General features: G+C 40.8%; 2 protein-coding genes across 3 annotated transcripts in view; both read right to left on the reverse strand.

Annotated features, from left to right (window-relative positions):
* Positions 1–113: 113 nt before the first annotated feature.
* On the reverse strand, positions 114–9,406 carry USP50 (ubiquitin specific peptidase 50). Its single transcript, XM_081337692.1, has 7 exons — positions 9,375–9,406; positions 7,200–7,400; positions 5,889–6,084; positions 3,977–4,183; positions 2,313–2,455; positions 1,517–1,649; positions 114–536 (listed from the first exon to the last, which is right to left on the reverse strand). Exons 1-7 carry the CDS (start codon positions 9,389–9,391, stop codon positions 345–347), a joined length of 1,089 nt encoding a protein of 362 aa, XP_081193818.1. The 5' UTR covers positions 9,392–9,406; the 3' UTR covers positions 114–344.
* A 393-nt stretch (positions 9,407–9,799) lies between these two features.
* Positions 9,800–26,727, reverse strand: part of TRPM7 (transient receptor potential cation channel subfamily M member 7) — a 55,996-nt gene continuing 39,068 nt past the window's right edge. The window contains exons 22-40 of one of the 2 annotated variants that reach the window (XM_081337681.1): positions 26,183–26,357; positions 25,817–25,943; positions 25,092–25,276; positions 23,000–23,132; positions 21,476–22,587; positions 19,579–19,655; positions 19,025–19,084; positions 18,480–18,576; positions 17,976–18,046; positions 17,132–17,169; positions 16,668–16,693; positions 16,204–16,254; positions 16,049–16,114; positions 15,101–15,384; positions 14,177–14,259; positions 13,571–13,776; positions 12,545–12,596; positions 12,341–12,447; positions 9,800–11,707 (exon numbers count right to left, since the gene is read on the reverse strand). In XM_081337681.1, the coding sequence (XP_081193807.1) occupies positions 11,577–11,707; positions 12,341–12,447; positions 12,545–12,596; positions 13,571–13,776; positions 14,177–14,259; positions 15,101–15,384; positions 16,049–16,114; positions 16,204–16,254; positions 16,668–16,693; positions 17,132–17,169; positions 17,976–18,046; positions 18,480–18,576; positions 19,025–19,084; positions 19,579–19,655; positions 21,476–22,587; positions 23,000–23,132; positions 25,092–25,276; positions 25,817–25,943; positions 26,183–26,357 (3,081 nt within the window). In that variant the 3' untranslated portion in view covers positions 9,800–11,576. The remainder of the gene's footprint in view (positions 11,708–12,340; positions 12,448–12,544; positions 12,597–13,570; positions 13,777–14,176; positions 14,260–15,100; positions 15,385–16,048; positions 16,115–16,203; positions 16,255–16,667; positions 16,694–17,131; positions 17,170–17,975; positions 18,047–18,479; positions 18,577–19,024; positions 19,085–19,578; positions 19,656–21,475; positions 22,588–22,999; positions 23,133–25,091; positions 25,277–25,816; positions 25,944–26,182; positions 26,358–26,727) is intronic. The other variant, XM_081337682.1, reaches the window with a different exon arrangement.

Genomic DNA, 26,727 nt, shown 5'->3' on the forward strand with positions numbered 1-26,727 from the left:
CTGGCAAACTTAGGAGCTTCACTCAGCAATGTATAATCCGTTCAGAAATGTAATCAGCAGGAGGAGGCATCTAGTTCTCGGTGGATTCTGCAATAATAATGAACACTCAAGTCTGGCTGTCCAAGAAGAATTTATTTAACTGCAGGTGTCGTGTCACCTTTTGTGTAAGGCTGGCCGAGTAGCGTTCTTTTCACTGAAAGAAAGTGGCTTGGAAGGGCCAGCTTCTAACTCACTCCCATCAGTACAATCCAAAGACACGTGGGGGAAAAATGCAGTTGTTCCTGAATGACAACCAAAGAATAGGCCAACTCGGTGTGGCCACTGGAACCTACGACTTGGTTCTCCTAGACATTTTGGTTCTTTACGGGCGCCGAGAAAGCTTGACTGCTATAAAACAGAAGGTAGGCAGCAGATGTTTGCACAGAGGATTCTGGGATGGCTGTGATCTGGGAATCGTCAAAGTCGTACCAATTTTGGCTAAGAGTGTGTCTGCAGAATGCCGTGTAATGGCCACCGTCCAGATCTCCAAAATGATTCTGCAACAATAACACATTTCAAATTTACCAAGGAAAGGTTTCTTTCAAGCCACTCAAGGCAGCAATATGGGCCTCATCTCCTTAGTTGAATAATCACTTATCATTTTTGGAGGGAGGTGGTCCTGAAAATTGGTAAAGTGGAGATTTGTTTCTGACTCCCCAGCCCTACAGTGTCCATTCTTCAACATATATTTATTAGTTGTGCAGTGAGACACACACACAAACACACTGTAATTCAGAGCCAAATTTAACTGAGATTAACTACAGTACGCCTTCTACTGTTATGGAGAACAAGCTTCGCCCAGCTCTTTGTACGAGGTATGGACGTGCAAAGGTTTTACGTCATGTTGCATATGAATTCTGTCATAAGGACAAAGTGGTAGAGATGGATTTGTTTTTGTTTGCTGTAAACGTCGTGTGACCAGTATGGAAAACCTGAAAGTGACTTTTTTAAAAGAATAACTTTTCTTCATTGAAAAGCATATCTGGGGAAGCCATCCAGCATGAAGTGTGGATCGGAATATTGCTGTCCCCTCTAATAATCTGTTTTAGGCACATACCTTTCCTTCCGTTCTCACCCACCCACCCGCTTCTATTTTTTCTCCAATAAGAGAGTTATCCTGAATAAAAACTGATAGTAAACATCTGCACCTTACAGCTGTAATTTGGAAAGCATTTTGCTATTTTGTTTTTATAACATCTTTATTTATTTAATTTATTTAATTGGATCTTCTACCACTTAAAGGTTTTTTCTTGGCTGCATCCCTAGGCAAAGCTTGCTGACAATCTGCTCAAGCAATAGCACCATACATTCATCCTTTCTAGTTACTGAATAAAATTATTTTACTGAACTCAAGTTTTCTTACTGTCTATTCATTTTTATCCCGCCTTTATTAATTTTCAGGAAGTGAACATTCTTGCATACAGATAACTGAAATGTTATCCTGGAAAAACACTAGAATCCTCTATGTGTCACTTACCACTACAGCAAATAAGTTGTATTTTGGATTTTTCCGAAAAAGTGGATATATATAAGGAGACAAATCCAGGTTATTTAAAGGATAGTAGATGTCAGTTTTAAGTTTCTTTTTGTAACTGCCTTGACAATCAAATCTGAAAATAAAATACGATCTTGATCAATAGTACAATAGAAATGGTTTTTTCAATCATCTTGGTATATTGTTTAGAGTCATATTTATAATGGAAGAAGTGGGTAGAAATAAACAGAGACCAGACTAGCATCTAGTTCTGGTTTTAATAAATTTCATTTCTGAGGTGCAGAAAAAATATATATGAAAAAAACACTGGTTTTGACGATGAGGAGTTTGAATGGTTTTCTTTGACAGAAATAGAAGCAGCTTCTAATCTTTCAAATAAAATACAGTGAGAGAGATATCAAGATGGATGCTCCAACTCGAGGTTTTAAAGAAGAGATTGGACAACCCTTTCAACTCTGTTTATTCTATTCTATTCTATTCTATTCTATTCTATTCTATTCTATTCTATTCTATTCTATTCTATTCTATTCTATTCTATTCTATTCTATTCTATTCTATTCTGGGTCCCTTCCAATTCTGTTATTCTGCTAAGTGCCGAAATCTCTCCTTAATCTGCTTTTTTATTGATCTAATGAGGTCCAATTTCTGTCCTGTTAAGTTGTCAACAACTTCCTAACTAGTCAAACTCTGCCACTGAGATCCTTTCAGCATCTGTAAGCAATCTATTCTAGCAGAACGGATATTATGCAAGTCAGCCCATGAAGAAAAAAACGCCTACCTCTTTAAGTGGAAGATGACCATCTTGGGTGCTTTGGCTATGCTGGCTTTCACTGCAGCATCTGTCTTGATCCCACAGCAGGAGCAGTTGATCTGGTTATTCCAGGTCAACACATCCTGCTGAAAGAAGCAATCCAGACATTCCTGCAGAAGAAAGGAGTTTGGGAAAGAGGCATAATTAATTACAGGGATTACATGCTTGCAATGAAATCCTACACTGATTATCTTTGAAAGGGTGCATTGCATTCAACGTTTAACACAACAAGTAGCCTTTTTTTTTTTTTGCTAGTCGGTGGATATAGCTGAAGTCTGGCAAGCTTCTCATCGTTCCATGTGAAGGTCTCATTGGATTAACTTACCCCATCATAAAATGCCCTTCAGTTGGTATTCTACACTACTGAGGTTGGCCCCACATAATGTCCCAGGTTGCCTTCTTTTGTTTTAGAAAAGCAAGCACATGCTAGAACAAAGCTCCGCTATGCCCCTCCTACCACTTTTATTTTCTAAGCATGCCCCACAAAGCCTAGAACTGGTCTTGCGAATAAACATAGGTGAAAGTTCAGCATTTGTAGCACAGCATGCTACTTCCTCCATTTAATTTATATAAGTAAAAGGTAAAGGTTCCCCCGCACATGCGTGCTAGTCGTTTCCGACTCTAGGGGCCAGATCATCCAGATCTCCCCCCAAATAAACCAAAGGTAAGATTTCTCTATAGCCTCCCCTTCATCTCTTAGTCACCCCCGCACATGCGTGCTAGTCGTTTCCGACTCTAGGGGCTGGTGCTCATCTCCGTTTCAAAGCCGAAGAGCCAGCGCTTGTCCGAGGATGTATCCGTGGTCATGTGGCCGGCATGACTAGACGCCAAAGGCGCACGGAACGCTGTTACCTTCCCACCGGAGTGGTCCCTATTTTTCTACTTGCATTTTTACGTGCTTTCGAACTGCTAGGTTGGCAGAAGCTGGGACGAGTAACAGGCGCTCACTCTGCTACGCGGCACTCGGGATTCGACCCGCCAAACTGCCAACCTTCTGATCGACAAGCTCAGCGTCCTAACCCACTGAGCCACCGCGTCCCTTTTTAATTTATATATATATATATATATATACATATATATGCAGGGCTTTTTTTGTCATAGAACGCTCAGAACGGAGTTCCGGCACCTTTTTTGGACGGAACCTTGTAGAGTAGGCAAGGCGAGTTGTATGGCATGTGTGAGTTCTGGCACCTTTTTCTTTTACAAAAAAAGCACTGTATATATGTGTTAGATTTCTTAGGTAATATCAACATCATCACTTCTTAGGATCAGATTGCAGATGGAAGAATGAATATATTTTCCTTTCCTTTCCTCTCCCCTTTCCTCTCCTCTCCTTCCCCTCCCTTCCCTTCCTCCCCTCTCTTCCCCTCCCCTCCCTTTCTTCCCCTCCCCTCTCTAACCCTCTCCTTTCCCTCTTCCCCTCCCTTCCAATCACTCTTGACTCTGAGCAGAACACATACCTGATCTTCATAGATCAGGGTAAAAGAGGAATTTTAAAAATTAATAAAGAACAAACAATGCTGTGACATACAAAACAACGGCACCACTCTAACCCACTAGATTAGGCCATATGTGGTTTGTTTAAAACAACTGAATAGGGACGGTTTTCATCCCTGGAGAAAAGCCAGTACCTCAAGGGAGCACTCCGATTCATAAGGTATGGGTAGAGATAGCACGGTGAAGATCTCAGTTTTGTAAGTAGTGGTTTGACATTCCAAACACATGATATCATAGCTAAGATGTCCTTCGAAAAGTCGGGTGATAATGGAGCATTCGCTAAGGCAACTCCTGGATTCCCAAGCAGTCGATGAGCTTCCCTGGCTTTTTTTCTTATTTGTCTACAGAAGACAAATGGTATGGAAAAGTCAGACAATGTCCATCAGGCGCAAAAGACCAGGTCCACCCGTGAAAGTTCAATCAAACTGATTTTTTGTTGCTACTCATGCCAATGCACGGGAATCTTCTCAACCAATGGTTGGCAGTGGCTTGGAGTCTCAGATAAGGATGGGCCAATGGAATTTTAGCGGGGTTGGACTTTGTTCATTTATGGCTACATAGAGATTCTAGGCTGATCACTCTTTCAGCTCCGCCCCCAGGTTCCGCTACATCTCCTACAAGTTCTCACTTGCTACTGCACCAATTCAAAGCTAAACATTTTATGCTTTCATCCTCAAGTGCTGACTTTTTAAAAGTGTAATGCAGTAATATATTTCAGATTCACCATGATAACTTCACAATGAGTTCAACAAAAAACCGTGGATTAGGACTGGGGAAACCCGAGTTATCGGCCTCCATTAGGCATGGAAGCCAACTGGGAGGCTCTGGACCAGACACTCTCTCAGCCCTAGGAAGGAGGCAATGGCAAATCCCTTGCAGAAGTGTTTTCTAGAAAACCCCCAGGAGTCAAAATCTGGTTTTGAACAAACCCAAACCACCCAATGAGTTAAATAGGCATATATTGACACCCATAACTTGAATTGTGAAATACCTTACAGATTAAGTGGAAAAAAGGATATCGCCATTTCCTACAAAAAAGGATTAAAAACTCCATATGGAAATATGTTATGAACAGGTTCAAAACATGGCATGGCATATACTCCAGTAGTTTATATATACAACAAATGGCTATTAAGGATATATTTTCTGTAGCATTGACATTGTTTTTCTTTTCTTTCTTTCCTTTGCTTGGTTCTTTAAACCAAATTCCAAATCACAATATTACACGGATAAGCCCCATGTACGTACAACATTGGACAGACTATAGTTTATTATGCCTTCAAACTATGATCGAAACCATCATCGAATAGGATTTTGCCATCCTGCAAAAATCCTGTAGGTTATTCAAACCATACTTTAACCTTCTCAACACATGAATCAGCAAAACATGACTTGCTGAAAGAGAGAAATTAAAATAGGAGAGCAGAAAAAACTCAGTGTTTGGTACCGTAGTACTAGAAGCAAAAGATATCCAGGGTTAATTATGCCTGATTTGGCTGATCAGCATTCTACCTCTAGATGTAGAAACTTTTTCCAAGCTTGGCGTGTTACATAATCCTTCTTTCAAGGCTGCCTAACTTCCATAACCCAGTTGCAATGTATGGCAGTGAAAGTTGGACCATAAGAAAGGCTGAGTGCCAAAGAATTGAGGCCTTTGAACTATGGTGCTGGAGAAGACTCCTATGAGTCCCTTGGACTGCAAGGCGATCAAACCGGTCAGTCCTAGAGGAGATCAACCCTGACTGCTCTTTAGAAGGCTAGATCCTGAAGTTGAAACTCAAATACTTTGGCCACCTAATAAGAAGGAATGACTCACTGGAGAAGAGCCTCATGCTGGGAAAGGTTGAGGGCAAAAGAAGAAGGGGACGACAAAGAATGAGGTGGCTGGATGGAGTCCCTGAAGCAGTAGGCGTGAGCCTAAATGGACTCCAGAAGACGGTAGAGGACAGGAAGGCCTGGAAGAATGTTGTCCATGGGGTTGCGATGGGTCAGACACGACTTCACAGCTAACAACAACAACTTCCATAAAAGACGAACGCTCTTTACCTTTTTGAGAGCTTCATGAAGTTCATTCAAGACATAGATCAGAAACTCTTGAGCATCCTGTTGGGTTTTCTTGATGAAAGCAGGGTATCGTTCACCAATGACCAATCTAAAAACCTCTGGAGAGACGCAGTCAAAGTCCCCAAGCCACATGTCATTCATCAGGTAGGCAAAGGCTGTTGCAATCTCTCCATTCTCCCTTAGAAAAGAGGTAGCATATATAAGAACGTGACAATATTACCCACACCTTGCTGGATCAAACCTTGGCTCATCTACACTGAGTATGTCCTCACTGGGCCAACCACCTACTCAAGGAAACCCGCTGGTCTCCCAGCCAATGCCCTCCCCCACCCGCCACCATCAAGGCTTGAAAACCATGTTGAAGAAATGGATCAACCAACAGAAAAACACTGGAAGGATTATGTATTTGCAGGCTCAGCCAATCAGGCTAGATGCCAACTGTTCAAGCAGCTTTGTTCAATTTCTATATTTTCCATCCTGATTTTTTTTTACAAAAAAAATTAATCAATAATGATATGACTTGATTTACTGCCATTACCATTATGAGCATCGCTATTTTCTAGCCGCATTATAGATCACCTTGTAATTTCCACATGTGCTTCTCTAGGGCTTCCTCAACCTTGGCAGCTTTAAGTTGCGTGGATTTCAACTCCCAGAATTGCCCAACCTGTCATGCTGGCTGAGGAATTCTGGGAACCGAAGTTCAGACAGCTTAAAGTAGCCAAGGTTGAGGAACACTGCTGGGTTAGAGTGACAGAAGATTTCTTTTTGACACCGTTGAATTCTGAAATAGTATGAGATAGCAATTAACTTGCTCATGATACTACATGTAGTCAGCATTACTCCAGACTTCCTGGAACAGAGATGAGTCCCTCTGTTCAAACCATGCATGTTAAATATCTTCGTACGTTGAGAACCAATGTAAAAATTAGGGAAACTGCTTTTTTGTATTAAATTCACAGGTCAAAAGAAATGTCTTACTTGCTTTTTAATTAAACTTTCTGTCCCTCTCTCTATTTAGAACCACTTTCCCATATTCCTTCAAAAAAGAGATTAGTCCAAAGCTTGCTTGAGATAAATTCATGGTCCATACATTAATAACAAAGTGTTAATAAAGATGGCAATCTCAAACAGGAGTCATTAAAAAAAACAGAAAGCCCTAAACAAACGCGAGACTTGTGAATTAATTCCTATGGAACTTTGTGGCTTCAGGGAAAAAGAAATTATCTTTAGCTTAATAATAGTGAGCAACGTCCTAAAGAACATTCTTGCATAACAAAGCAATCCACTTACTTGTCTAACGAGGCTATATATTTTCCAGAGAGGAAATATTCCACCAACGGGGATACACTGCAAAGGCACTGAATTACAGCATTCATATAACATGTGTTGCCTAAATTACGCAGGCCGGTAAGTCCTTGGTATTGTGGGTTTGTGTCATCTCTGGATATATCCATAGATTCTTCTGAAGGCTGCCAGGGAAAGGCACTCTTGCTGTAGTTCCAAAGCCAAACAATCGTCAAAGAAATTTGAGTCCCAGCATGAACAAAAATATTTATTTACAAGTGTTTCCATTCCAATTTCTATCAGTTAATGAGTTTCCTAGATAGCCAAACAATTGATAGGATAACCTTTATTGTCACTTTTTTACTGTGGGCGCAACAGCACACACCAAAAATGAAATTTAGTTGCCCGCTCTCAAAGTGAACACGTACAATTTCAAACAAGTTTTTCTTTTTGGTTCACGTCCTAACATGAACTAAATCTTCTATTTATGAGTTTTTGTTCCAGTTTGTATAAATTAATCAGTCTCCTAGTCAACAAGGAACTGAATATAGGACAAGGAAGTTGTTTGGTTGATACAATAAGCACATGAGAATTAAATGAGCCAGTTGGTGCTGAAATCAAACATGTTCAAAGCTGCTCAAGCCAAACTAGGATTATCATCATTTAGGGGTGGGGGACTTCCAGTTCTCATCCATACAGGAAAAAATATATAACATAAACAATAACAGACTTTTCCTGGGTCATATCAATCCACAAACTATACAGAAGACATTGCCTAATAATGCTAGCTTGCCTGCCTGTATTTTTACCGTAATTTTCCTACCACACTGACTTGTTAACACATTTTCAGTTCAGCTTCACAATTTATGGAAAGTAGTGCAAAATCTGTAAGATCTAGGAGTCAACACCAGAATACAAAGTTGGAAGGGACCTTGGAGGTCTTCTAATCCAACCCCCTGCTCAAGCAACATACCCTGTATCACTCTGGACAAATGGCCATCCAATCTGTTCTTAAAAACCTCCAGTAATGGAGCACCCAGAACTTCTGGAAGGAAACTGTTCCACTGATTTAATTGTTCTCACTGTCAGGAAATTTCTCCTTAGTTCTAAGTTGGATCTTTCCTTGATAGGTTTCCATCCGTTACTTCTTGTAGCTGCCTTCAGGTGCCTTGAAGACTAGGATGACCCCTTTTCCTCTGACAGCTCCTCAAATATTGGAAGACCATTATCATGTTGCCTCCTTCTCTTTGTTGAAGTAGACATATCCAATTCCTGCAGTCATTCATCATCCAGATCTCCCCCCAAATAAACCAAAGGTAAGATTTCTCTATAGCCTCCCCTTCATCTCTTAGTCACTAGGTAAAGGTAAAGGTTCCCCCGCACATGCATGCTAGTCGTTTCCGACTCTAGGGGCCGGTGTTCATCTCCGTTTCAAAGCCGAAGAGCCAGCGCTTGTCCGAGGACGTCTCCGTGGTCATGTGGCCGGCATGACTAGATGCCAAAGGCGCACGGAACGCTGTTACCTTCCCACCGTAGTGGTCCCTATTTTTCTACTTGCATTTTTTACATGCTTTCGAACTGCTAGGTTGGCAGAAGCTGGGACGAGTAACAGGCGCTCACTCTGCTACGCGGCACTCGGGATTCAACCCGCCAAACTGCCGACCTTCTGATCGACAAGCTCAGCGTCCTAACCCACTGAGCCACCGCGTCCCTTCTTAGTCACTAGATAGTAATTAATTAGAAACAAAAAAAAACTCACAGAAGATAATATATATTGAATTCTTCTGGCATATTTGTTGACCTGGAAGCCATCAGCTGGCTTGCAAGGAGACAAAGCAATGCTTGAATACTTCAAGTTTCAGGGGAGCCAATTTACCACCTCCTCTTCATTTTGATGCTTGGTTTCTGGGTTTTCTGGTGCAATGATCAGATGGTTTCATCTTACTTGCAGTTCAGGAGGGCTGCCCCCAAACATAAGGGTCTGTCCCTTCGACTATTTGCAGTTCTTCCTGATGTTTCAATATAGATTCTTCTGGCATCATAAATATACTCTACCTTGTTGCTAGGCAACGCCATTGGGATATTTCTAACAAAATACAACACCCAGTGATTCCGGAATCCCTAGTTCACAATTCTAGTCAATTGCTTTCCAGGAGCTGATTTATTTCATACACAGCATACCTGAACCAGAGAGACATTGGTTTCCGTGGACTCAAAAAGCTTCATCGATACAGCTTTCTCCTTCCAGCATTTTTTTCCTACTTTCTCCTAAGCAGATGTTACCTTATTTTGGGCTTTATAGCAAGGCAGAACTTTAGCAAACAACACGGACAACTTTTAAGCCACTCCTTGTTCCTCAATTAGTAGTCATGATTTGATTTCTCAAGAAACCAGAACAAAAAATAAACACTTTGATGGCTGCACTAGCTTCTGTGACTAACGCCCTACGACGTCTTGAAAGTTTCAGCAGCTTTGACTAAGCTGCCATGAATGCCCTTGTTATAGGCCACTATTGATTACAGAGCCCAAACAATTCCCAAATCAATAAAATTTCTCTTTTGCATTCCCCTTTCAGGCCATTCAAAGAAGGAAAGAGGTCAGCAGTCTAAACAAGAATAAATTTATTTGGGATTGTTTAAAGATTTATTGATATATAAAATGTATACAGTTTTATAGCTTTAATACATTATTTATTTCCTCCCCCAGCGACATAAACCACCATTTAAACAGCTATTGTGTTCGTGCCTTAACGTCTGTATCTATAAGATACACTACAAATTTTTTTAAAAAAAGAATTACTAAGCGTTATGATGCCTTTTAATTAAAAATTACAATTAGTACCTATTTAACAACAACAAAACAAAACCTTGCAGCATGAAACTTTAATTGGACAAAGAGGTTCTTGTTGAATTTTCAACAAATTTGGACAGGTAAATTACATTTTATTGGCATAAAGTTGCATTGCAATCTCCCGTACAATACATAATGTAAATTCAATCCTATTTTTTCCTCTCTCTCTCTTTTAAATAAGTCCCATAGATAACATAAAAGATGCACTCTCACAGAATAGCAAATACAACTGAAGGGCTCTTCTGGCATGTCACCAGAACCAGAACACACTTCTTTCAATATCTCAAAAAGTTGCCAGGCACGGCTGGTTCTACTCTGCGTCGACTTTGCTTCTCGCTGAAAGCTGGGACAAAAACGGACGTAGCAAGAAGTCCCAAAGAAGACTCTGTCTGCATCATCTGAAATGTTGGATATTTCCCAGCAGTACAGGAAGGCACGCTGCAGGGGTAACTTGGGAAAAAGTCCTAAAATCCATGTGTACATTCAGGTTCTGTGTACAGGTTGAGAAGATCTTTGGAAGGCAACATTAATGAAGCAGCCGGTAGGTTTCAAGAACACTTGTTCACTTCACAAAGACAACTTCTTATCCCAAACCAGATCTTATACTATTTTTTCTTCTGCCGCTGTGATTAACATACACACCCCCGACACACACACACACACACACGCACACCCTCTTTCCAAATCTGGCTTCTACTTTTCCTACTCATAGACAGTGCCTTAATAAAATTGAAATGTGTATCGGTTTGATTTTAAAAAGGGAGGGGGGGAATTCATTACACACAATCCATCCCATGCAAACTGGCTCCATGCTTCAGTGGGTGAATCCTGATGCAGGAGACAAGGCCATTGCACGTCTGGGGAGGGGGGGTGAGAAACCAGAGGTCTCCCCCCCCCTTTGTAGCTCAAAGCTTACTGGCACAATGATCGATGTTCTTAGGAGCAGCTTGTTCCCAACTCAGCCACATAAAACATACATGGCACATTGTCCAGAGAGCAACTTCGGGACCCCCTGAGATGTGTCAAAGAACCCTTTGGCAATGGAGCAGGGGGTGGCAGCTCTCTCTCTCCCATTTCTCTGGTCAGATTGACAGAAACCAGCTGCCAATAACCTGGAACACCCTCTGCCTTAGGACCACTGAAAAGCCAAAATGTCATTTTGGTCATGGACACGTATTGCACTACAGCATGAAGGGGCCAAGAGGGGGGGGAGAGAGAGAGAGAGAGAGAGAGCGCCCCTCCGCAGACCAAGATAATAAAATGGACAGTTTATTCCTTCCGCTAAAATGCTTCTTTTAAAAAAGCTACTTCATAAATACTTAATTCGACTCCACCTTGGAAAAAGGAACTTGGAGAATAAATTGACAGCTTGCCAGCTCTTCCTCTGAAGGCTATGCCCGTATTTCACAAGAACCCCTTCTTAAACTACGGGTCAGCTTCCTTCCCAGGGCCGGAGCCAGTGCAGGGAGAAGCAGGGGCACTGGGACCCAACCGACCGTTGCAAGCGTTTGGTAAAAAGCCAGGGTGTATTTGTTACAGCATCAAGTGTCTGGAACCAGTTGAGTTGGATTCTTTGGTGCAGCTCCCGGGCTGAATATTTAGCTCTGGGGAATCTTCTTGAGGCAGCAGGATTTTATCAGGTGTGTAGTCATTTCTTTTCAAATCTGCCAAAGAATAAAGATAAAAAACAAAGAGCCATTTTCCGAGAAGGGAGGGAAGAGAAGGAAAGGAGCCTAAATTACTATCAATTAAAAAGAAATCTGTGTGTGCCACTAGTAAACGTTTTCTGGACATTTTTTTTTCCTTCCCCATAGCAGCAATACTACACTTTACTGATTCTCCATGCCAGATTGCCTAACTAGCACTTCATCTTAGAAAAGATGCAAGACATTAAAACAAGACAGCGGCAAGCTTTGGTTTGGCTATTTTGTCACCTGTTGCGACATGGCCAAATTTGCCAGCAAGAATTCGGCCTCGGTATGAAGGAGAGCTCAACCTATCTGTGGCCAGGAGCCACACCTAAAAGATGACACTCTTGAGGCTCACAATGGAGAAGACAGCGATGCCAAGGGCGGCAGGGGGGGATCCTTGAGATTTTAGATGGGAGTTTGAGGAGCTCTCTCTTTTTTTTTTTAACCTCAACGTTATTGATTGTGTTGCAGGAAATCACGACAAAATGATCAAAATGAGTTCTACCCTCGCTTGGAGCAACCACAGAGGTGTTACGTTTCTTTTCTATAGGAAAAAGGAGCCGCGAGGGAGAAGTTCCTGTCCTTTAAATAGAGCATTTCGTTTACCTGGGAGTTTAAGTTTCCTACAGCAGGAGTTGCAGTGATGCTTAGCCCTGAAATTCTTAATGGCATCCTCTCCCAAGTTGGCAGGACCAAATACCATATCGCTTGACCTTGAAAACAAAACGGGTTTCCTTTCAAAATCCCTTACAGGCACAAGAGGACCGCTGCCTCCTACGCCATAGGAAGAAGAACCTTTAGCAAACTTACCTTTTTTCTTCAGCTTTTATTACGGAAGGGTCGGTCAGGTTTTCTCCAACACCTTTGCAAGAAAGAGCAAAAGTTATAACGGTGATCGTTTCCGCAAAAGAGGGAAGGGCCAAGCCAAGCACCCTATTTGCACATAGCATGTTTTAAATGGGTGTTGTGTACGTGTACACTTTGAGAGGAAGCAACTAAATTTCATTTTTTAATGTGCGCTGTTGTGCCCACAGGACAAAAATGACAATAAAGGTTAAAGGTGAAGGTAAAGGTTCCCCCGCACATGCGTGCTAGTCGTTTCCGACTCTAGGGGCCGGTGCTCATCTCTGTTTCAAAGCCGAAGAGCCAGCGCTTGTCCGAGGACGTCTCCGTGGTCATGTGGCCAGCATGACTAGATGCCAAAGGCGCACGGAACGCTGTTACCTTCCCACCGGAGTGGTCCCTATTTTTCTACTTGCATTTTTACGTGCTTTCGAACTGCTAGGTTGGCAGAAGCTGGGACGAGTAACAGGCGCTCACTCTGTTACGCGGCACTCGGGATTCGACCCGCCAAACTGCTGACCTTCTGATCGACAGGCTTAGCGTCCTAACCCACTGAGCCACCGCGTCCCTTCAATAAAGGTTATCTGATCTAAAAAAAAATATTTAATGTCAAGAAGCACCTCTCCAGCCTCGCTTTCTCTCAACTGCTGAATTGCAGGTTTTTGCCTAAGCGTTACAGGTGGTCCTCCACTTACAACAGTTCACTCACCGTAGTAACCATTAGAAGTTACAGCAGCGCTGAAAAAAAAGTGGCTTATGGCCATTTTTCACACTTACGGCCATTGCAGCCTCCCCGTGGACACGTGATCGAAATTCAGACCACTTGGCCCCTGGCTCATATTTATGATGGTTTAAAAGATTCTTTTAAAGAAACAATAAAGAGGAAGAAGGAAAAGATAAAAAGTTCTCCTGGAACATTTAACGTCACGAGAAGGAAGTAGGCTGGCACAGTCTTTCTGTACATAAAGCTACAAGGAACAAATCTCAACCTGCCTTGCAAATCAAGGACTAGCAGCTCTCCGCGCGTGTATTCGTACGTCCAGTGGCTGAAAGCCAGCATGACCTCCTCCAGCATGTTGGTTGGGATGATTTCATCCCCATTGTTGTTGTTGTACTTTCTGAATTCTCCAGTCATGCATTCTTCGACGGCAAACCACTGCCCGGCGGAGTGGCAATACAAGAGGAACACTTCCAAAAACCTTGTGAGGAAACAGTATAAGTAGTTTGAGGGGAAAGCTCATTTTCCCCGCATACACACAACTAAAAAAAAAGGGAGTATCACAGATCCAAATCCTCCTTAATACATTAGTTATTTGTTTAATATCCAGGAGAATTAAATTAGTCATTTGGGTATATTTTTCTAGAAATCTGTTCTGTTTGTACACACACACACACACACACACACGCAACAGCTGGCAGCAGCAGTTATTGTAGATGAGCATAATCTACTATTTTCTGCATCCAAGTAAACAATTTTCTGCATCTAGACAGCAAGCAATTAAATCCACCATCTCTGGCCTTACCTTACTCCTTGCATAATTTAGTCTAGAAATGAAAATACGAAGGTTTTTAATATGGAGAAGACATTATAAGATTTACCTCGGAGAATATGGAATTGATTTGGGCTTCATCTGATTGAAGGCAAAAGTGAGCTTCTGTGCAGCCCGTTGCTGCTGAATTTCCTAGGTGGGATAAGAAATCCACTTTTGTAGCACAAAAAAGCGCCTCCCAACCATATTTAAATCTTTTAACAGACATTTTCTGTGCCACATATTCACGTAAGGTACACATGACATACACATCTGTGTGTGTTGACACGACCGAGCTACATTTGCCATTGTGAACTAGAGAGCAACTACAAGTGGCTTTGTTAATTTGAAGGGGAAAAAAGAATACTTCTAGAACCATCATATAAGATTAAAGGTTGTCCTTGACTTTCAACCATTTGTTTAGGGACTGTTCAAAGTTACAACAAGCATTTTTTTAAAAAAGTGACTGGACACATGATGAAAATTTGGACGGTTGCTAACTGGCATGTACTTATGACAGTTGCAGTGTCCTGGGTGTGGGTGTGGGTGTGTCTGTGTCGTGCGATTCCCTTTTGCGAACTCCTGACAAGCAAAGTCAATGGGGAAGCTGGATTCACTTAACAGCCGCGTTACTAACTGAACAACTGCAGTGATTCGTTCAACAGCCGTGGGAGGAAAAGTGGTAAAATGGGGCAAAATCCACTTAGCAACCGTCTCGCTTAGCAACAGAAATTCTGGGATCCACTGCGGTCGTAACTCGAGGATTACCTGCACACGGAAAGCACTAGCTTGGATACAGGCTGACTCCACTAAAGGGTACGCGACGTTTAGCAGAGGAGAACGGAGGCGCCTTTGGCAGAAAAGAAAACAGAAGGGGGAAAAAAGAACGAAGGAGGAGAAAGAAACCACAAACAGAAAATCCTAAAGCATTGGCTTTGGCCTCTGTGGTAATGGCAAGCATTTGCCCTTTCTGAGCAAAAGTACGACGACTTACTCTCAAGCAAAGGTGTAACACTGTGTCTTCTTTGTAAATGCTTGACCAGGTATTGACAACCTCAGGGAGAAACGATTTGATGATGTAAAGATGACCTGATTTCAGAATGTCGTACTCGGACCAAGTGCAAGCCACCTTGAGGGCGCGTCGCAGACCCCCTCCCATCTCCTCCTTGCTCAGGAATTCGATCTTGGCACAGAGACCCAGCTGAGACCAGGAAGACATGCTGTTGTTCAAAATGCTGGGAGAGCTTTCTTCCAGACGGTACACAGTGACTGGTTCTCCTGCGATGTCACCAGAACAAAGTTAAAAAATACGGGTTAAGTGTAAGAGAATTTTAATGGAATGGCCTTATGGGCCAGTGACTAACCGATCCAAGGTAAGCCTTGCCTGGGAGAAAGGAAATCTAAAGCTCGTCTTGACCAGATCAGCAAAGGACAAATATAAATTCATGAACTCAACATTACAGTATAACGTTTGCTTTTAGATTTTCATCTCCTGTGACTCAAATCTCCTGTTAAGAATCCGAAAAAGGACAAAAAAGGGAGGGAGGAAAGGAAGAAGACATGGCGCTCGTCTATCTTGTGCAAATTTCATGGTAAAATACAATAAGCATAGTGGTCTCTTTATCAGAAATTGATTTTATATCAGGAAACCTCCTGGTATGAGGCCACATTCCCTAAAAAAAAAAACCCACCAATGTTAGAATCTTTTTGGTAGCCAGTGAAGACAAACTATATTTACTCAGGCATTTTAGTTTGCACGATCCTTTAACCTGCTGACATTCTATTTGCTCTTTTATATCACTCTTGTCTGATTTTAGGGCCTTATTCGTTTTCTTGGGTTTTAAATGCTATATTATCTAAATCATTATGTCTGCCAGGCCTGTTTTGACCTGATGAAAGGTCATCTAAAAAAAACTTGAAATGAATAAATGAAAATTCTTACCTCTCGGAGGCACTGGAGTGAATGGTATGCTTTGTGATAACCTCATCAAATTATTTCTCTCCACAGCTGTAGAGAAAGACAAGGCAATCGGATGTAGATTAGGCATGACACTGCTTTTAACTTTTTATTTCATTTCAGGAGGTTAGGAGACTGACCTGAATAGTAGTAGGTGGTATCAATAATGGGTTTGAAAGGGGAAGCTATACCTAAAATAAAGAAATAAGTAAATATCTGCTTCAAGCAAGTACATACTTGCTTCATGATTAAATTAGTAAAATGTATTGCATTTTTAGAAAGACAGTAACGCAAAAAAAGGAAGCTTTTCAAGTAAAGTTTCATCAAACTTTAACAAGTTATAAAGTGAACCACACTCAAATTTATTGTATAAAAAACCCCCATGATGTTCAAAAACACTGAGGAGAATTTAAACCCCAACAAAGACAACTTCATCTTGGCTTGTATGGAATGAGAACAAAGAGAAAATTTCTTTCTGAAGAGCTGAGGTAATAAAATGTCCACCAACATTTCTATTGAGATACTTTTGGTCTGCAGTTAAAGCTGAATGATTATCAATTATTATCAAGACTGAAAATACGGCACTCTGTTAGCAATAACTTACCATTCAGTGCATCTTCCTCAGAAGACCTACAAGTAATAGAGATACCATTAAAACCTTAGTGATATTTGCATTTCTTGGATTTTAGTTCTCTCATATTGCATTGTTATTTAAAGGAACAGAAAATTGCTCAGGAAGAATATCCTCAAAACAGGGAATGTCTGTACAGGAGTATTCTACCATGCAATGTAGGCTATAAACCCAACCAACCAATTCAGAATATAGGGCTTCAAATAAAATGTAATTTATGATTATAGCTACCCATGTCTACTATTAACATAACCTGGCAAGCGTAAAATATTGTAGCCAAACTGTATTTTTCTCATGTTTCCTCATTTGCTCTCTTTCTTGTATGAATTCTTATACATCAAATCAAGATAGCCTTAGCAATCACAGAGTTACTAACCAAAGGCATAAAACGTAATCCTCAGTACAGGAAGTTTTAATGCTGACAACGGTTTACTTACATTTCATTTCTGTAGGAAGTTCGGCCTTTCAACCAATCCTGGAAAGGAATACCAGAAACGAGTCCATGAAACACAGATTAATTGCTGGGTTTAATGTCAAACCATGATACACAGGAGCACGCTAGCGATACGGTTATCATGTTCTTGTTGTGTGATCTGTCATGTTAGGTTTCTCTAATGATGTTTTGCTGATCAAGGACAAATCATTTAAATTGCTCCAAGTGGCTGAAGGGGCAGGCCAATTGTAACGATTTCAGCTATACCCAATTGTCTATTTTTCCCAAGTTCTTTCATAAGGAAGATAGAGATGACACTCAAGAATTAAGGAATCCAAAAGTTGTTGAGGAACTGCATTTCTTTTTCAAGGTTATCTCCATACTGCAACAAATGCTAGATTTCCTGAGCTGTCCTGGGATTGCAGTTCACAATAGTCTTAAAACATGAGTTTAATACAGAGGCGGAGTGGATGGATTCTCTCTTGTGATGCTGCTGTCAACTTTCCCCTGATGTTCCCATGCTTAAGTGAAAGTGTAAACAACCACCATACCAATGGGGTCTGTGAATATTCTACTCAATGATCTGTTTCAGTTTGCTCCTTCCCTGACAACTACAGAGGTCAAAATTTCCCTGCATATTCTAAAGGCATTTTGAGATGACATATCCACCATTTTGAAAAGCATCAACACCATGGGTGATAATGTGTATTATTTTGCAAGGAATAGCAAAAATTATCTTGTATTACTTATTGTCAATCACCAAAAAGTTTCACTTTTGTATTCTTGGGTTCTGCTCCTGAACTTTCAAGAAAAACACAGCACAACAATTTGCATTATGTTTTACTCACTGTGAGTAAGGCTGCCTTGGAGTCTACCTCTTGAGTCTCTTCAGTAGATGCTCTTCTGCTCTTATTGTGAGCTAAAATAAATAATAGATCTTACAATTAGGATTTCCACTCAATTGAATAATTTTGATGGATTTATCATCTAGCATTGACTGAACACATTGAAATAAATATTAAATTGATCCAAGTAAATAACTCAAAGATAAGGACAATGTTGTCTATGGTTTGCTAAAAAAAAACAACTACTTATAGGGGTAGTATAGTGTCAGACTTTTATTTTAAGAATTGTATTTTAAGGAATAGAATAGAATAGAATAGAATAGAATAGAATAGAATAGAATAGAATAGAATAGAACAGAATAGAATAGAATAGAATAGAATGGAATGGAATGGAATGGAATGGAATGGAATGGAATATAGAATTTTTCAGTATTTAATACTATTATAACTTTGCAGTGATATTATACTATTCATCAATTAAAAATGAAAATATTTATGAATACTTACTTTGCTCTGATTTTGCAGCTAATGAGTTTCTATAATAGTCACTAAAGCCTTCACAAGAACTAACATGTCTTAGAGGGCCTTCTGTATTACTGCTGACCTGTACATTAAAAAGAAAACAATTCTAGCGATCATCAGTATTCTACTAAAATCAGTGGTGCACTTCTTGGTAGCTACTATTATTTAACAGTAGTTATGCCAGTTTCTACCAACCTTGCAAGAATTCCTATCATCCTCCACTCGTATTCTTAGAAATAGGAACAGCTATAGCGCTTAGACTTATATAGCGCTTCACAGTGCTTTACAGCCCTCTCTAAATGCTTTACAAATGTCAGCCTATTTCCCCTAACAATCTGGGTCCTCATTTGACCGACCTCGGAAGGATGGAAGGCTGAGTCAAACTTGAGTCGGTCAGGATTCCTGGCAGTGGGCAGAGTCTGTAATTCTGCATTCTAATCACTGCACCACCAAGGCTCTTGTGTTAAAAACAAAATACGAACAATGCCACCCAACACTTGGTGCAGAAATGAACAGCTGGAATATTTTACCTTATCTTTCGTTTTCTCCATGCCTTCCAGAATTGCTTTTTTGAAGTCTTCCTGTTGTTCCTATAAAAGGGAACGTGGACCGCATTTCAAGTTACTTTCGATGTGGCTTTAACCTTTTTTTAAAAAAAAGTTGTCTGTGCATTTAAAATCCAGAGATTAAAAAAACCAACCATAATCAGTTTGGCACAGTAGTTTCAAGCACCAGACTGGAAACCACAAGGCTGGGAGTTGTAGTCCTGCCTTTTGCACAAAACTCGCTAGGTCACTTTGGGCCATTCTTTCATGGCCCCAATGGCAAATAACCTCTGAAAATCTTGCCAAGAAAATTACAGGGATTTATCGAAGCACTTTCCAGGATCAATCATGATGTGAAAGCAAACACAAACACAAATACACACACACACACAGCTTGTTTTCTGAAACTACAATTCAGCTGGTGCTTCAAAAGTGGCATTTGCACATTCTGTCCCTACAGGCTATGTCTCTCCTTACATTATCAGCCAAGTTCTACATCAATTATCTACTGCTGGATAGTTCCGGTGTCTTCCACTTACCTCAATGCTATCACTTTTCTCTTTACTCATTATCGGTGTCTCCTTAAACCGCTGCAAATCCATGCTGTCCCTGTGACCTTTGGTAGCAGCATCACCATGCAAAAAAAAGGGGGGGGGGGAGAAAGGAAAACAATAACATTCCACTTCGCTGTATTCAAAAATAACTTCTCTTCTTGTTTTCTAGGAGTACGTAACATGGATGTGCAACATTTTTACTAAGGGCTGTTCAGCGGAAAATGCAGACTTTGATATCAAAATTTCAAAATGTCAATATCCCTTAGTAAAAATTATTTGACATGCAGGTGTGCAGACTTTAAAAATACACCTATCCTAACTCTTATGTAAGGAACAATGATGGCTTGCTCTGTCCACATTATACACTGGATTGCCCATCCACAAATACAGAGACTATATTTGAAGTGTACAGATTGTGCCATTCAAGGTAAGATGTATACGGCCTGGGCTCTCTGCAAAGATGGAAGTGATGTAGAAATGGGAGCTATCACGAGGAACTTTTACTATGTGTACATTTTAAATGTATCAGCAGAACATTTAAGTCACGGATGTCTAACCTCTTGGCTTGCTTTGGCCACACTGAGTGAAGAGGAATTGTTTGGGGCCTCATATATCATATAGTTTTACAATGTAAAATCACATAATAATGTTAAAAGAGTTTACAATTTTGTGGGGTCCATTGTTAGCTGTCCAGGACTGCACGGGGCCACAAAGTTGGGACACACCTGATTTAAGTTAACCTTCCCCAACTGATATTCTTACAATGGTGGTTTATGGAACCTGACATCCAACAATCAATAGGTTTGCAAAGGGCCCCAGAATTTCCTTGGTTAATGACATTTAAATTAAATGTGACCTGGTTATATTATCAATTGTTTTTAACAACACAAGATAAACCATTACAGTTACGAGCCACCAAAACAAAAATGACTTACAAGGGAAAAAAATCTGTATTATCTAAACTCCACATTTTGTTAGTACACCTCTTTCCCAATATCTCAACGAACACCACCCTGCCACTGTTTTGTTTTTGTTCTGATTTTTCAATTAAAAGAGGATGCAAGTTAAGTAACACAATTTAAGGGCCTTTTTGCTATTAAGAAGAAAAAATAGAATACTAAATTTTGATTTGCATAGAGAATTTGCTGTAGTAGCCCGTTCGTCAAAGGTGAACAAAACACTGGCAGGTTACAGACATAGCAACAGAAGTTAACAGACCCCGTTACAGAAGCAGAAATTTGTACAAGGAATTTTACATTTTTTCATGGAACTGACAATATTTTTGTATAGATATCTTGATATTTTATATCAAGATAGAAATAGAACATTTGAGAGCAGCACTATTCTAATTATAAGCTCTGATTTGTAGTTGATAGACACAAACATTATGTCCGAAAAATATTGTCTACATATCAGATATATGTAAATATATACGGTATGTTTTCGTAGATTTTCACGGGTATAGGTATGTACGTCTTGGCGTGTTCGGGTCTTTTCCCGTGTAGGATTGAGGGTGTCTTGGCGACGTTTCGACGAGGTCCCACTCGTCATCTTCCGGCTGGTGTCTTCGGTGCAGCACGAAACCGAAGACACCAGCCTGAAGATGACGAGTGGGACCTTGTCAAAACGTCACCAAGACACCCTCAATCCTACACAGGAAAAGACCCGAATATACGCCAAGACCTAATATATATATGATATATATGATATATGATATAATATATATATATATATATTGATATATATGTATGTATGTATGCATGTATATATAAAAATGGAGTTTATGGAGAACTTGAGGAAATCAAGGTAATTAAAAACAGAGTGCACCCAAAGTACCACAAAATCCAAAAAAAGGCAGCACACAATTCTTGGTAAATCAAACCTTGCAGTTTAGATTTGATCCACACTTTCTGATGATGTACAGTGACACTGGAACTTAAACTGGAGTCCTTGCTTGACATTTCTGGACAGCTTCTGTTTACCCTTTCAACTTCCTGTCTGTTTTTCAATCCACCACAAGGAACACTTCTGACTTTGTAGGCAATAGACAAGCGTAATTTACTTCGGGCAACAGTCTTCACAAAACTGGAAGCAGCCTGGCCATTCTCTTTGTCTGGAAGGCTTTTCGCAGCCGCATCATTTTCGTCCTCAATAAATCCGGAGTTGACATAACCTCCGCAATTTTGGGAGATGGGGGCAAGACGAATGAAGCCAGGGGGTGGAACTCTGCAGCCACCCCCAGCCATAGCTGGATGCCTACGTTTCAGCTGGCGATACTTACCCACAAACGCGCCAAACTCAACGGTATTTTCTCCTTCGGCAGCCTTTGGGATCAGAATGTCCTCCTCCTCCGCCGCCTTTGAGGTGCTTCCCGACTGGTTTTTACAAATGGGTTGCGAAGGAGTGCTCACAAAAAACTTAGCGGACAAAGATGACAGATACGGTAGACTGTTTAAAGAACTGCCGCCCTTTTTACCTTTATTACTGTATTTGGCTACTTGTATACCCTGTACTCTTTGACGAAGTTCTGTGGGAGAAATAGCTTTTGGAAGTAAGGCACCACTTGAGGAACCTGCCTCGGGAAAGTTGAACTCGTCCCCCTTGGTGAAACCAGTCATCTTGAGTCCTGGATCTTTTTCTTCTTGCATAGATATGTTGCACAGTACAGCATTATTGTTTTCAAGGCCTCCTTGGGGGAAAGAAGAACCGAACACATTGCCGATACTGTGCTTCCTCCACATGGAAGATCTTAAGGGAACATCGTCAATAAGGTTCTGGGCCAAGTGTTTCGAAATACTCAGTTCCCGGGTGATTTCATTGTGGACCTTGCTCGCTTCTGAGGCTTTCTGTGCCGTGAGAGTTTTCAACGTATCGACGGTGAGAGCAGAAAGGTCTTGCAAGTGGCCGATCTGCGTATCCAGAGACTGCAAGGAACGTTTGATGTAGTTGACTCTGTCACCAACCTCCTTGATTTGGATGCACATCTGCTCAACGCTGGGGAAAAATAACCAGAGAGAGAGAGAGAGAGATCTAAGGCATGCTTTGATAAGATACTAGACATCTACAAGTTATAAACCAGAGGACTTTAATTCTGCCGTAAAAGAAGAGATCTGTGGGCATAAAGCTACTTTCCAGAGATGTCATGGAATATTTCTACTTGAACCATTATTCTGGACTTACCTCCTTCTCAATTAACACCATCCGAAGATGATTTTCCTGTTATATTGTGTACAAATGGCCCAGTATATCAGTTTTCCATGCTGTGGTGTTTTTTTTAAAAAAAAAAAAAATGGCAAGGACAGAATATTTTTTTTAAAAAAGGAAGCTCCCCTTAGGATAAGCAATGCTTATTTTTTTACTTCAATTTTTTTTTAAAAGAATTTTGTGGGTTAAATTATTTGCCTACCGTTCAGAGGTGACTCTAATTCTTTCTTCGCTCCGAGAATGGAATTTGTCGTCTTTTTCATTGAAATACATCTCAACACACAACTCTTCAAAATCATGGAGCTTCTTCTGATCTTCTTCTGTTAGAAACAGTTCTACAGAACAGACAAGAGGGCCAATTTTAGAAGGTCTACGAACAGTCTGTCAGGCTTAAGAAAAAAAGGCAAGATACTCAGTGCAAGAGAAGCAGTAGCATTCGGCTCTTTTATGACTCATGGACTCATGGACATGCTGGCTCAGGAATTCTGGGAGTTGAAGTCCATGAGTCATAAAAGAGCTGAGGTTGCCTACCACTGGTCTACACTCTACAGATAGGTGTAGTCTGTGTAAAGTCTACAGATTTCAAGATGAGATGAATCCAGCCTTACAGAGGAACGTTAAAAAGGAAAGGAGAAACCTCCCTCCACAGACATAACAGGAAGAATTGACGCTGGAGCCTGTGACTCGCAAAAGCAAAAATTGTTTCTTGACCCTCCTTTAAGATCACCCCCAAAATAGCAGTTCCCACTTTCTTACAGTCAGCAAGTTAATTTAAATAGATAAATAAATGCAAACTATGTGATTTTTAACAAAGTATCCATCTCCAAAGGTGGGGGGCCCCGAGATGGTGAAAATAAACAGCTTTGGGCTAATCTCATGTTTAAACCTTATCATTTTGTCCCATTCATAGATCAGAGAGACCTGCTCAAGACAATATCCAAGTCCGGATTGGGAAACTAGGGGAGGAGTGCAAGATACAGAGTTCTTTTTGTAGTACAGATTACTTATAAGTGTGTTGGGGGGAGGGGTTCCTTCATTACTTTGACACACACACACACACACACACACACACACACACACACACAAACCCAGTTGATAAGCGACTGGTCATATGTCAAGGACTACTTTTAAGCTACTTTTGACTTCTGGAAAGGAGTAAGATGAACTTGACAAAAGAGCCTTGGTGGAGCAGTGGGCTAATGCCTCCTTAAGTAACACCAGCTGCCTGCCATTAGTGCAGGTTCGAGTCCCACCAGGCTCAAGGTTGACTCAGCCTTCCATCCTTCCGAGGTAGGTAAAATGAGGACCCAGATTGTTGGGGGCAATTAAGCTGACTTTGTAATAATGCCGCTTGGGGGGGGCGAAAGCCCTAATAAGCAGGCATATACATAGAATGAAGGCTATTGCTAAGCACATTGGTTTGTGCTTAAATTGTAAGCCGCCCTGAGTCTTCGGAGAAGGGCGGGATATAAATGGGATTAAAAAAAAAACTTCCCTTCCACTTTCAATTCTTGCAGTGGTTTATTTTTTATTTATTTTTTTTAAAAAAACTGTTTAGGATGCTGTTTGAGAATCAGCCTCAAAAGCGCTTCATGAGTCAAAGGAGGCAGTGGCTTAAGTATTTCACATAGTCATTCTCCAAACTAGTCGATATGCTTGCTCTTACAATTCCCATTCCCTGGAACGAGGATTTCAAGCAACTTCTAAAGATATCCCGTGACATTTTTTTTAAGGCGAAGGAGGGGACTGTTGTGATTCAGGGTCAGCCTGTGGGTTCGGCAGTTGGGTCGGACGATTCAGAGGAGGAGGAGGGGGGTGTTGGAGAGGTTGCTGAGAGTGTTGGAGAGCTTGCTGATGAGAGCCCTCAGCCAGGCCCCTCCCACCTGGTTACGACGCAGACCCAGCTGTGTGAGCCTGACAGCGTGGATGAAGATGACCCACAGCTGGCCCTGTTCAAGGACGCCCGACGCAGGAGGCAGTCAATCAGGAGTAAACAGAGGAAGGCAATGGGGCACCTCGGAAGGAGGCAGAGAGAAGCCACGCCCTGAACTGTTTAAAAGGGGAATGCGTGGGAAGGCTGGTTTGCTGAAGGCAACCGTTTGAATAGCTCCTGTTTCATGGTTCGTGTTTGCTCTCTTTGCTCTGTTTATGTTTTTATGTTAATAAATTTGGCAGGCTTAGTTCCAGCCTCTTGCCTTCTTGTAAAGGGGTTGTCCCTGCCTTATCTGCAGGGCTGGTAGTAGGCTGGTACAGAACAGGGACAAAACGACACTACATATTCTGCTGGTGCTTACTTGGCCCATCTGAAGTTTTATCTCTCTTTCTTCGTTTGCAGATGCAGTAGCACAAAGAACCCATATGGCTGAGAATAATCAGGGGGGGAGGCAGGATGGGTTTCTCATGATAGGCCATGACAAAATGATAACGCTGATATTTCCACACAAGGTTAGAGATGGCTTTCACTTGTAAATACACATTGCTAAAAAAAAGAAGAAGAAGAAGAAGAAAAACAGGTAAGTGTTTTAGTACAAAAATATCCTACAAACCAGTTTTGGCCATACGATGCTGGAAAGAGTCCTTCAAAATCTGTATTTACAAGAATTCTATTGTGGTTCGTGAGCAGAGATGGCAAAATTAACGGTTTTCATTTATCTAGTTTTGTTTCTACCTGGAAATCGCTTCTAGACTTCGTGCCTCAGACAGAAAAAAAAATGAAATGCTGACTTAGGCATTTGCTGATTAGATAGCTAGTATTTACAATTATGTAAAAAAAAAGTTGAGGCTGCAATTTTAATTTGCATTTTAGTACGCTAAAAAAGTTTGAAGTCAATGGTTTTTTTTTCCTTTTCCTCTTTATCCCACACTTCTTGTTTCTTTTCCTTTCACTAGCTTTATTTTCGTTTATATTATGATAAACTTAATTTTTTTAAAAATGACTTCTACTATGGTTCTACAATCACCAAGGTAATTTCTAAACCTCAGTTTAATAATCAAATGATCGTGTGAAGTTCATACATACTTAAAAAAGGCGATGAGAAGGTTGACCATAATGATGTACTGCACAAAAAGGTATACAGACTGAAGAAATGGTGTTAGCCATGATCCTGTCACACAGAGGTGCTTAGATTCGGAATTATTCGCACATACTAGGCAGATTTAAAAGAAAAAAAACAATGATAAAATCTGCAAGACACAAAGGCGACACAAAGCCTACAACAACATTAATCTGTTTTTAAAATCAAAAATTCTGAAACATTTCATTCAAAAACATCCCTTGTTAATCATCTGAAGGTTTGTAAAAAAACTCTTGAAACGTAACTGTCGAATGTCAGATCAAAGCTCATTTTTTTCTTATAAATTAACAAATGAAATCCTAATTACCCACCGTCAATTTCATAGGCATACACTTCACCAAAGATCATCCAGTAAGGCTGAAATACGATATCTTTTGCTAGAACCCAGGATGGTTCTTCATTAGGATAAAGTATTGCTTTCCTAGGTACTCCAAAACTGAGCAGGACCAGGGCCATGATCACTACAATATAAAACATGTTCGCCACCTGTTAAAAACAGCAAGAATCAAGAAATTGACAGTATTAGTAGAAGACCAACCTTGCCCAGCGGGGAAATATTCAAGATAGGGATTTCAATCTGCTACAGGAAGTCCTTGACTTAGATCCATTCTTTAATGATCGTTCACTGGAAAAAGTCACTGATGACCAATCTTCATACTTACGACCATCACAGCATGGTCACATGATCAAAATTTGGTTGCTTGGCAACCGGCATGATTTACAGTGGTTGCAGCATCCTGGGATCACGTGAGCTGCCATTTGTGATCTTCTGACCAGAAAAATCAATGGGGAAGATTCACTTAATAGCCATTGGGGATGGGGGGGAGAGAGATCATAAAATTGGGCATGAGTCACT

Source organism: Vipera berus (genome assembly GCF_964194415.1).
Source record: "Vipera berus genome assembly, chromosome: 12".
NCBI classification, from domain to species: Eukaryota; Metazoa; Chordata; class Lepidosauria; order Squamata; family Viperidae; genus Vipera; species Vipera berus.

What these genes read in the sequence shown, in the direction of transcription:
- USP50 (XM_081337692.1), bottom strand. An exon ending in TTCATGAAGCTCTCAAAAAG is followed by an intron (nt 4,184 to 5,888) that starts GTAAAGAGCGTT and finishes TGTCTTCTGTAG; the next exon opens with ACAAATAAGAAAAAAAGCCA. An exon ending in GTCATCTTCCACTTAAAGAG is followed by an intron (nt 1,650 to 2,312) that starts GTAGGCGTTTTT and finishes TTTTATTTTCAG; the next exon opens with ATTTGATTGTCAAGGCAGTT.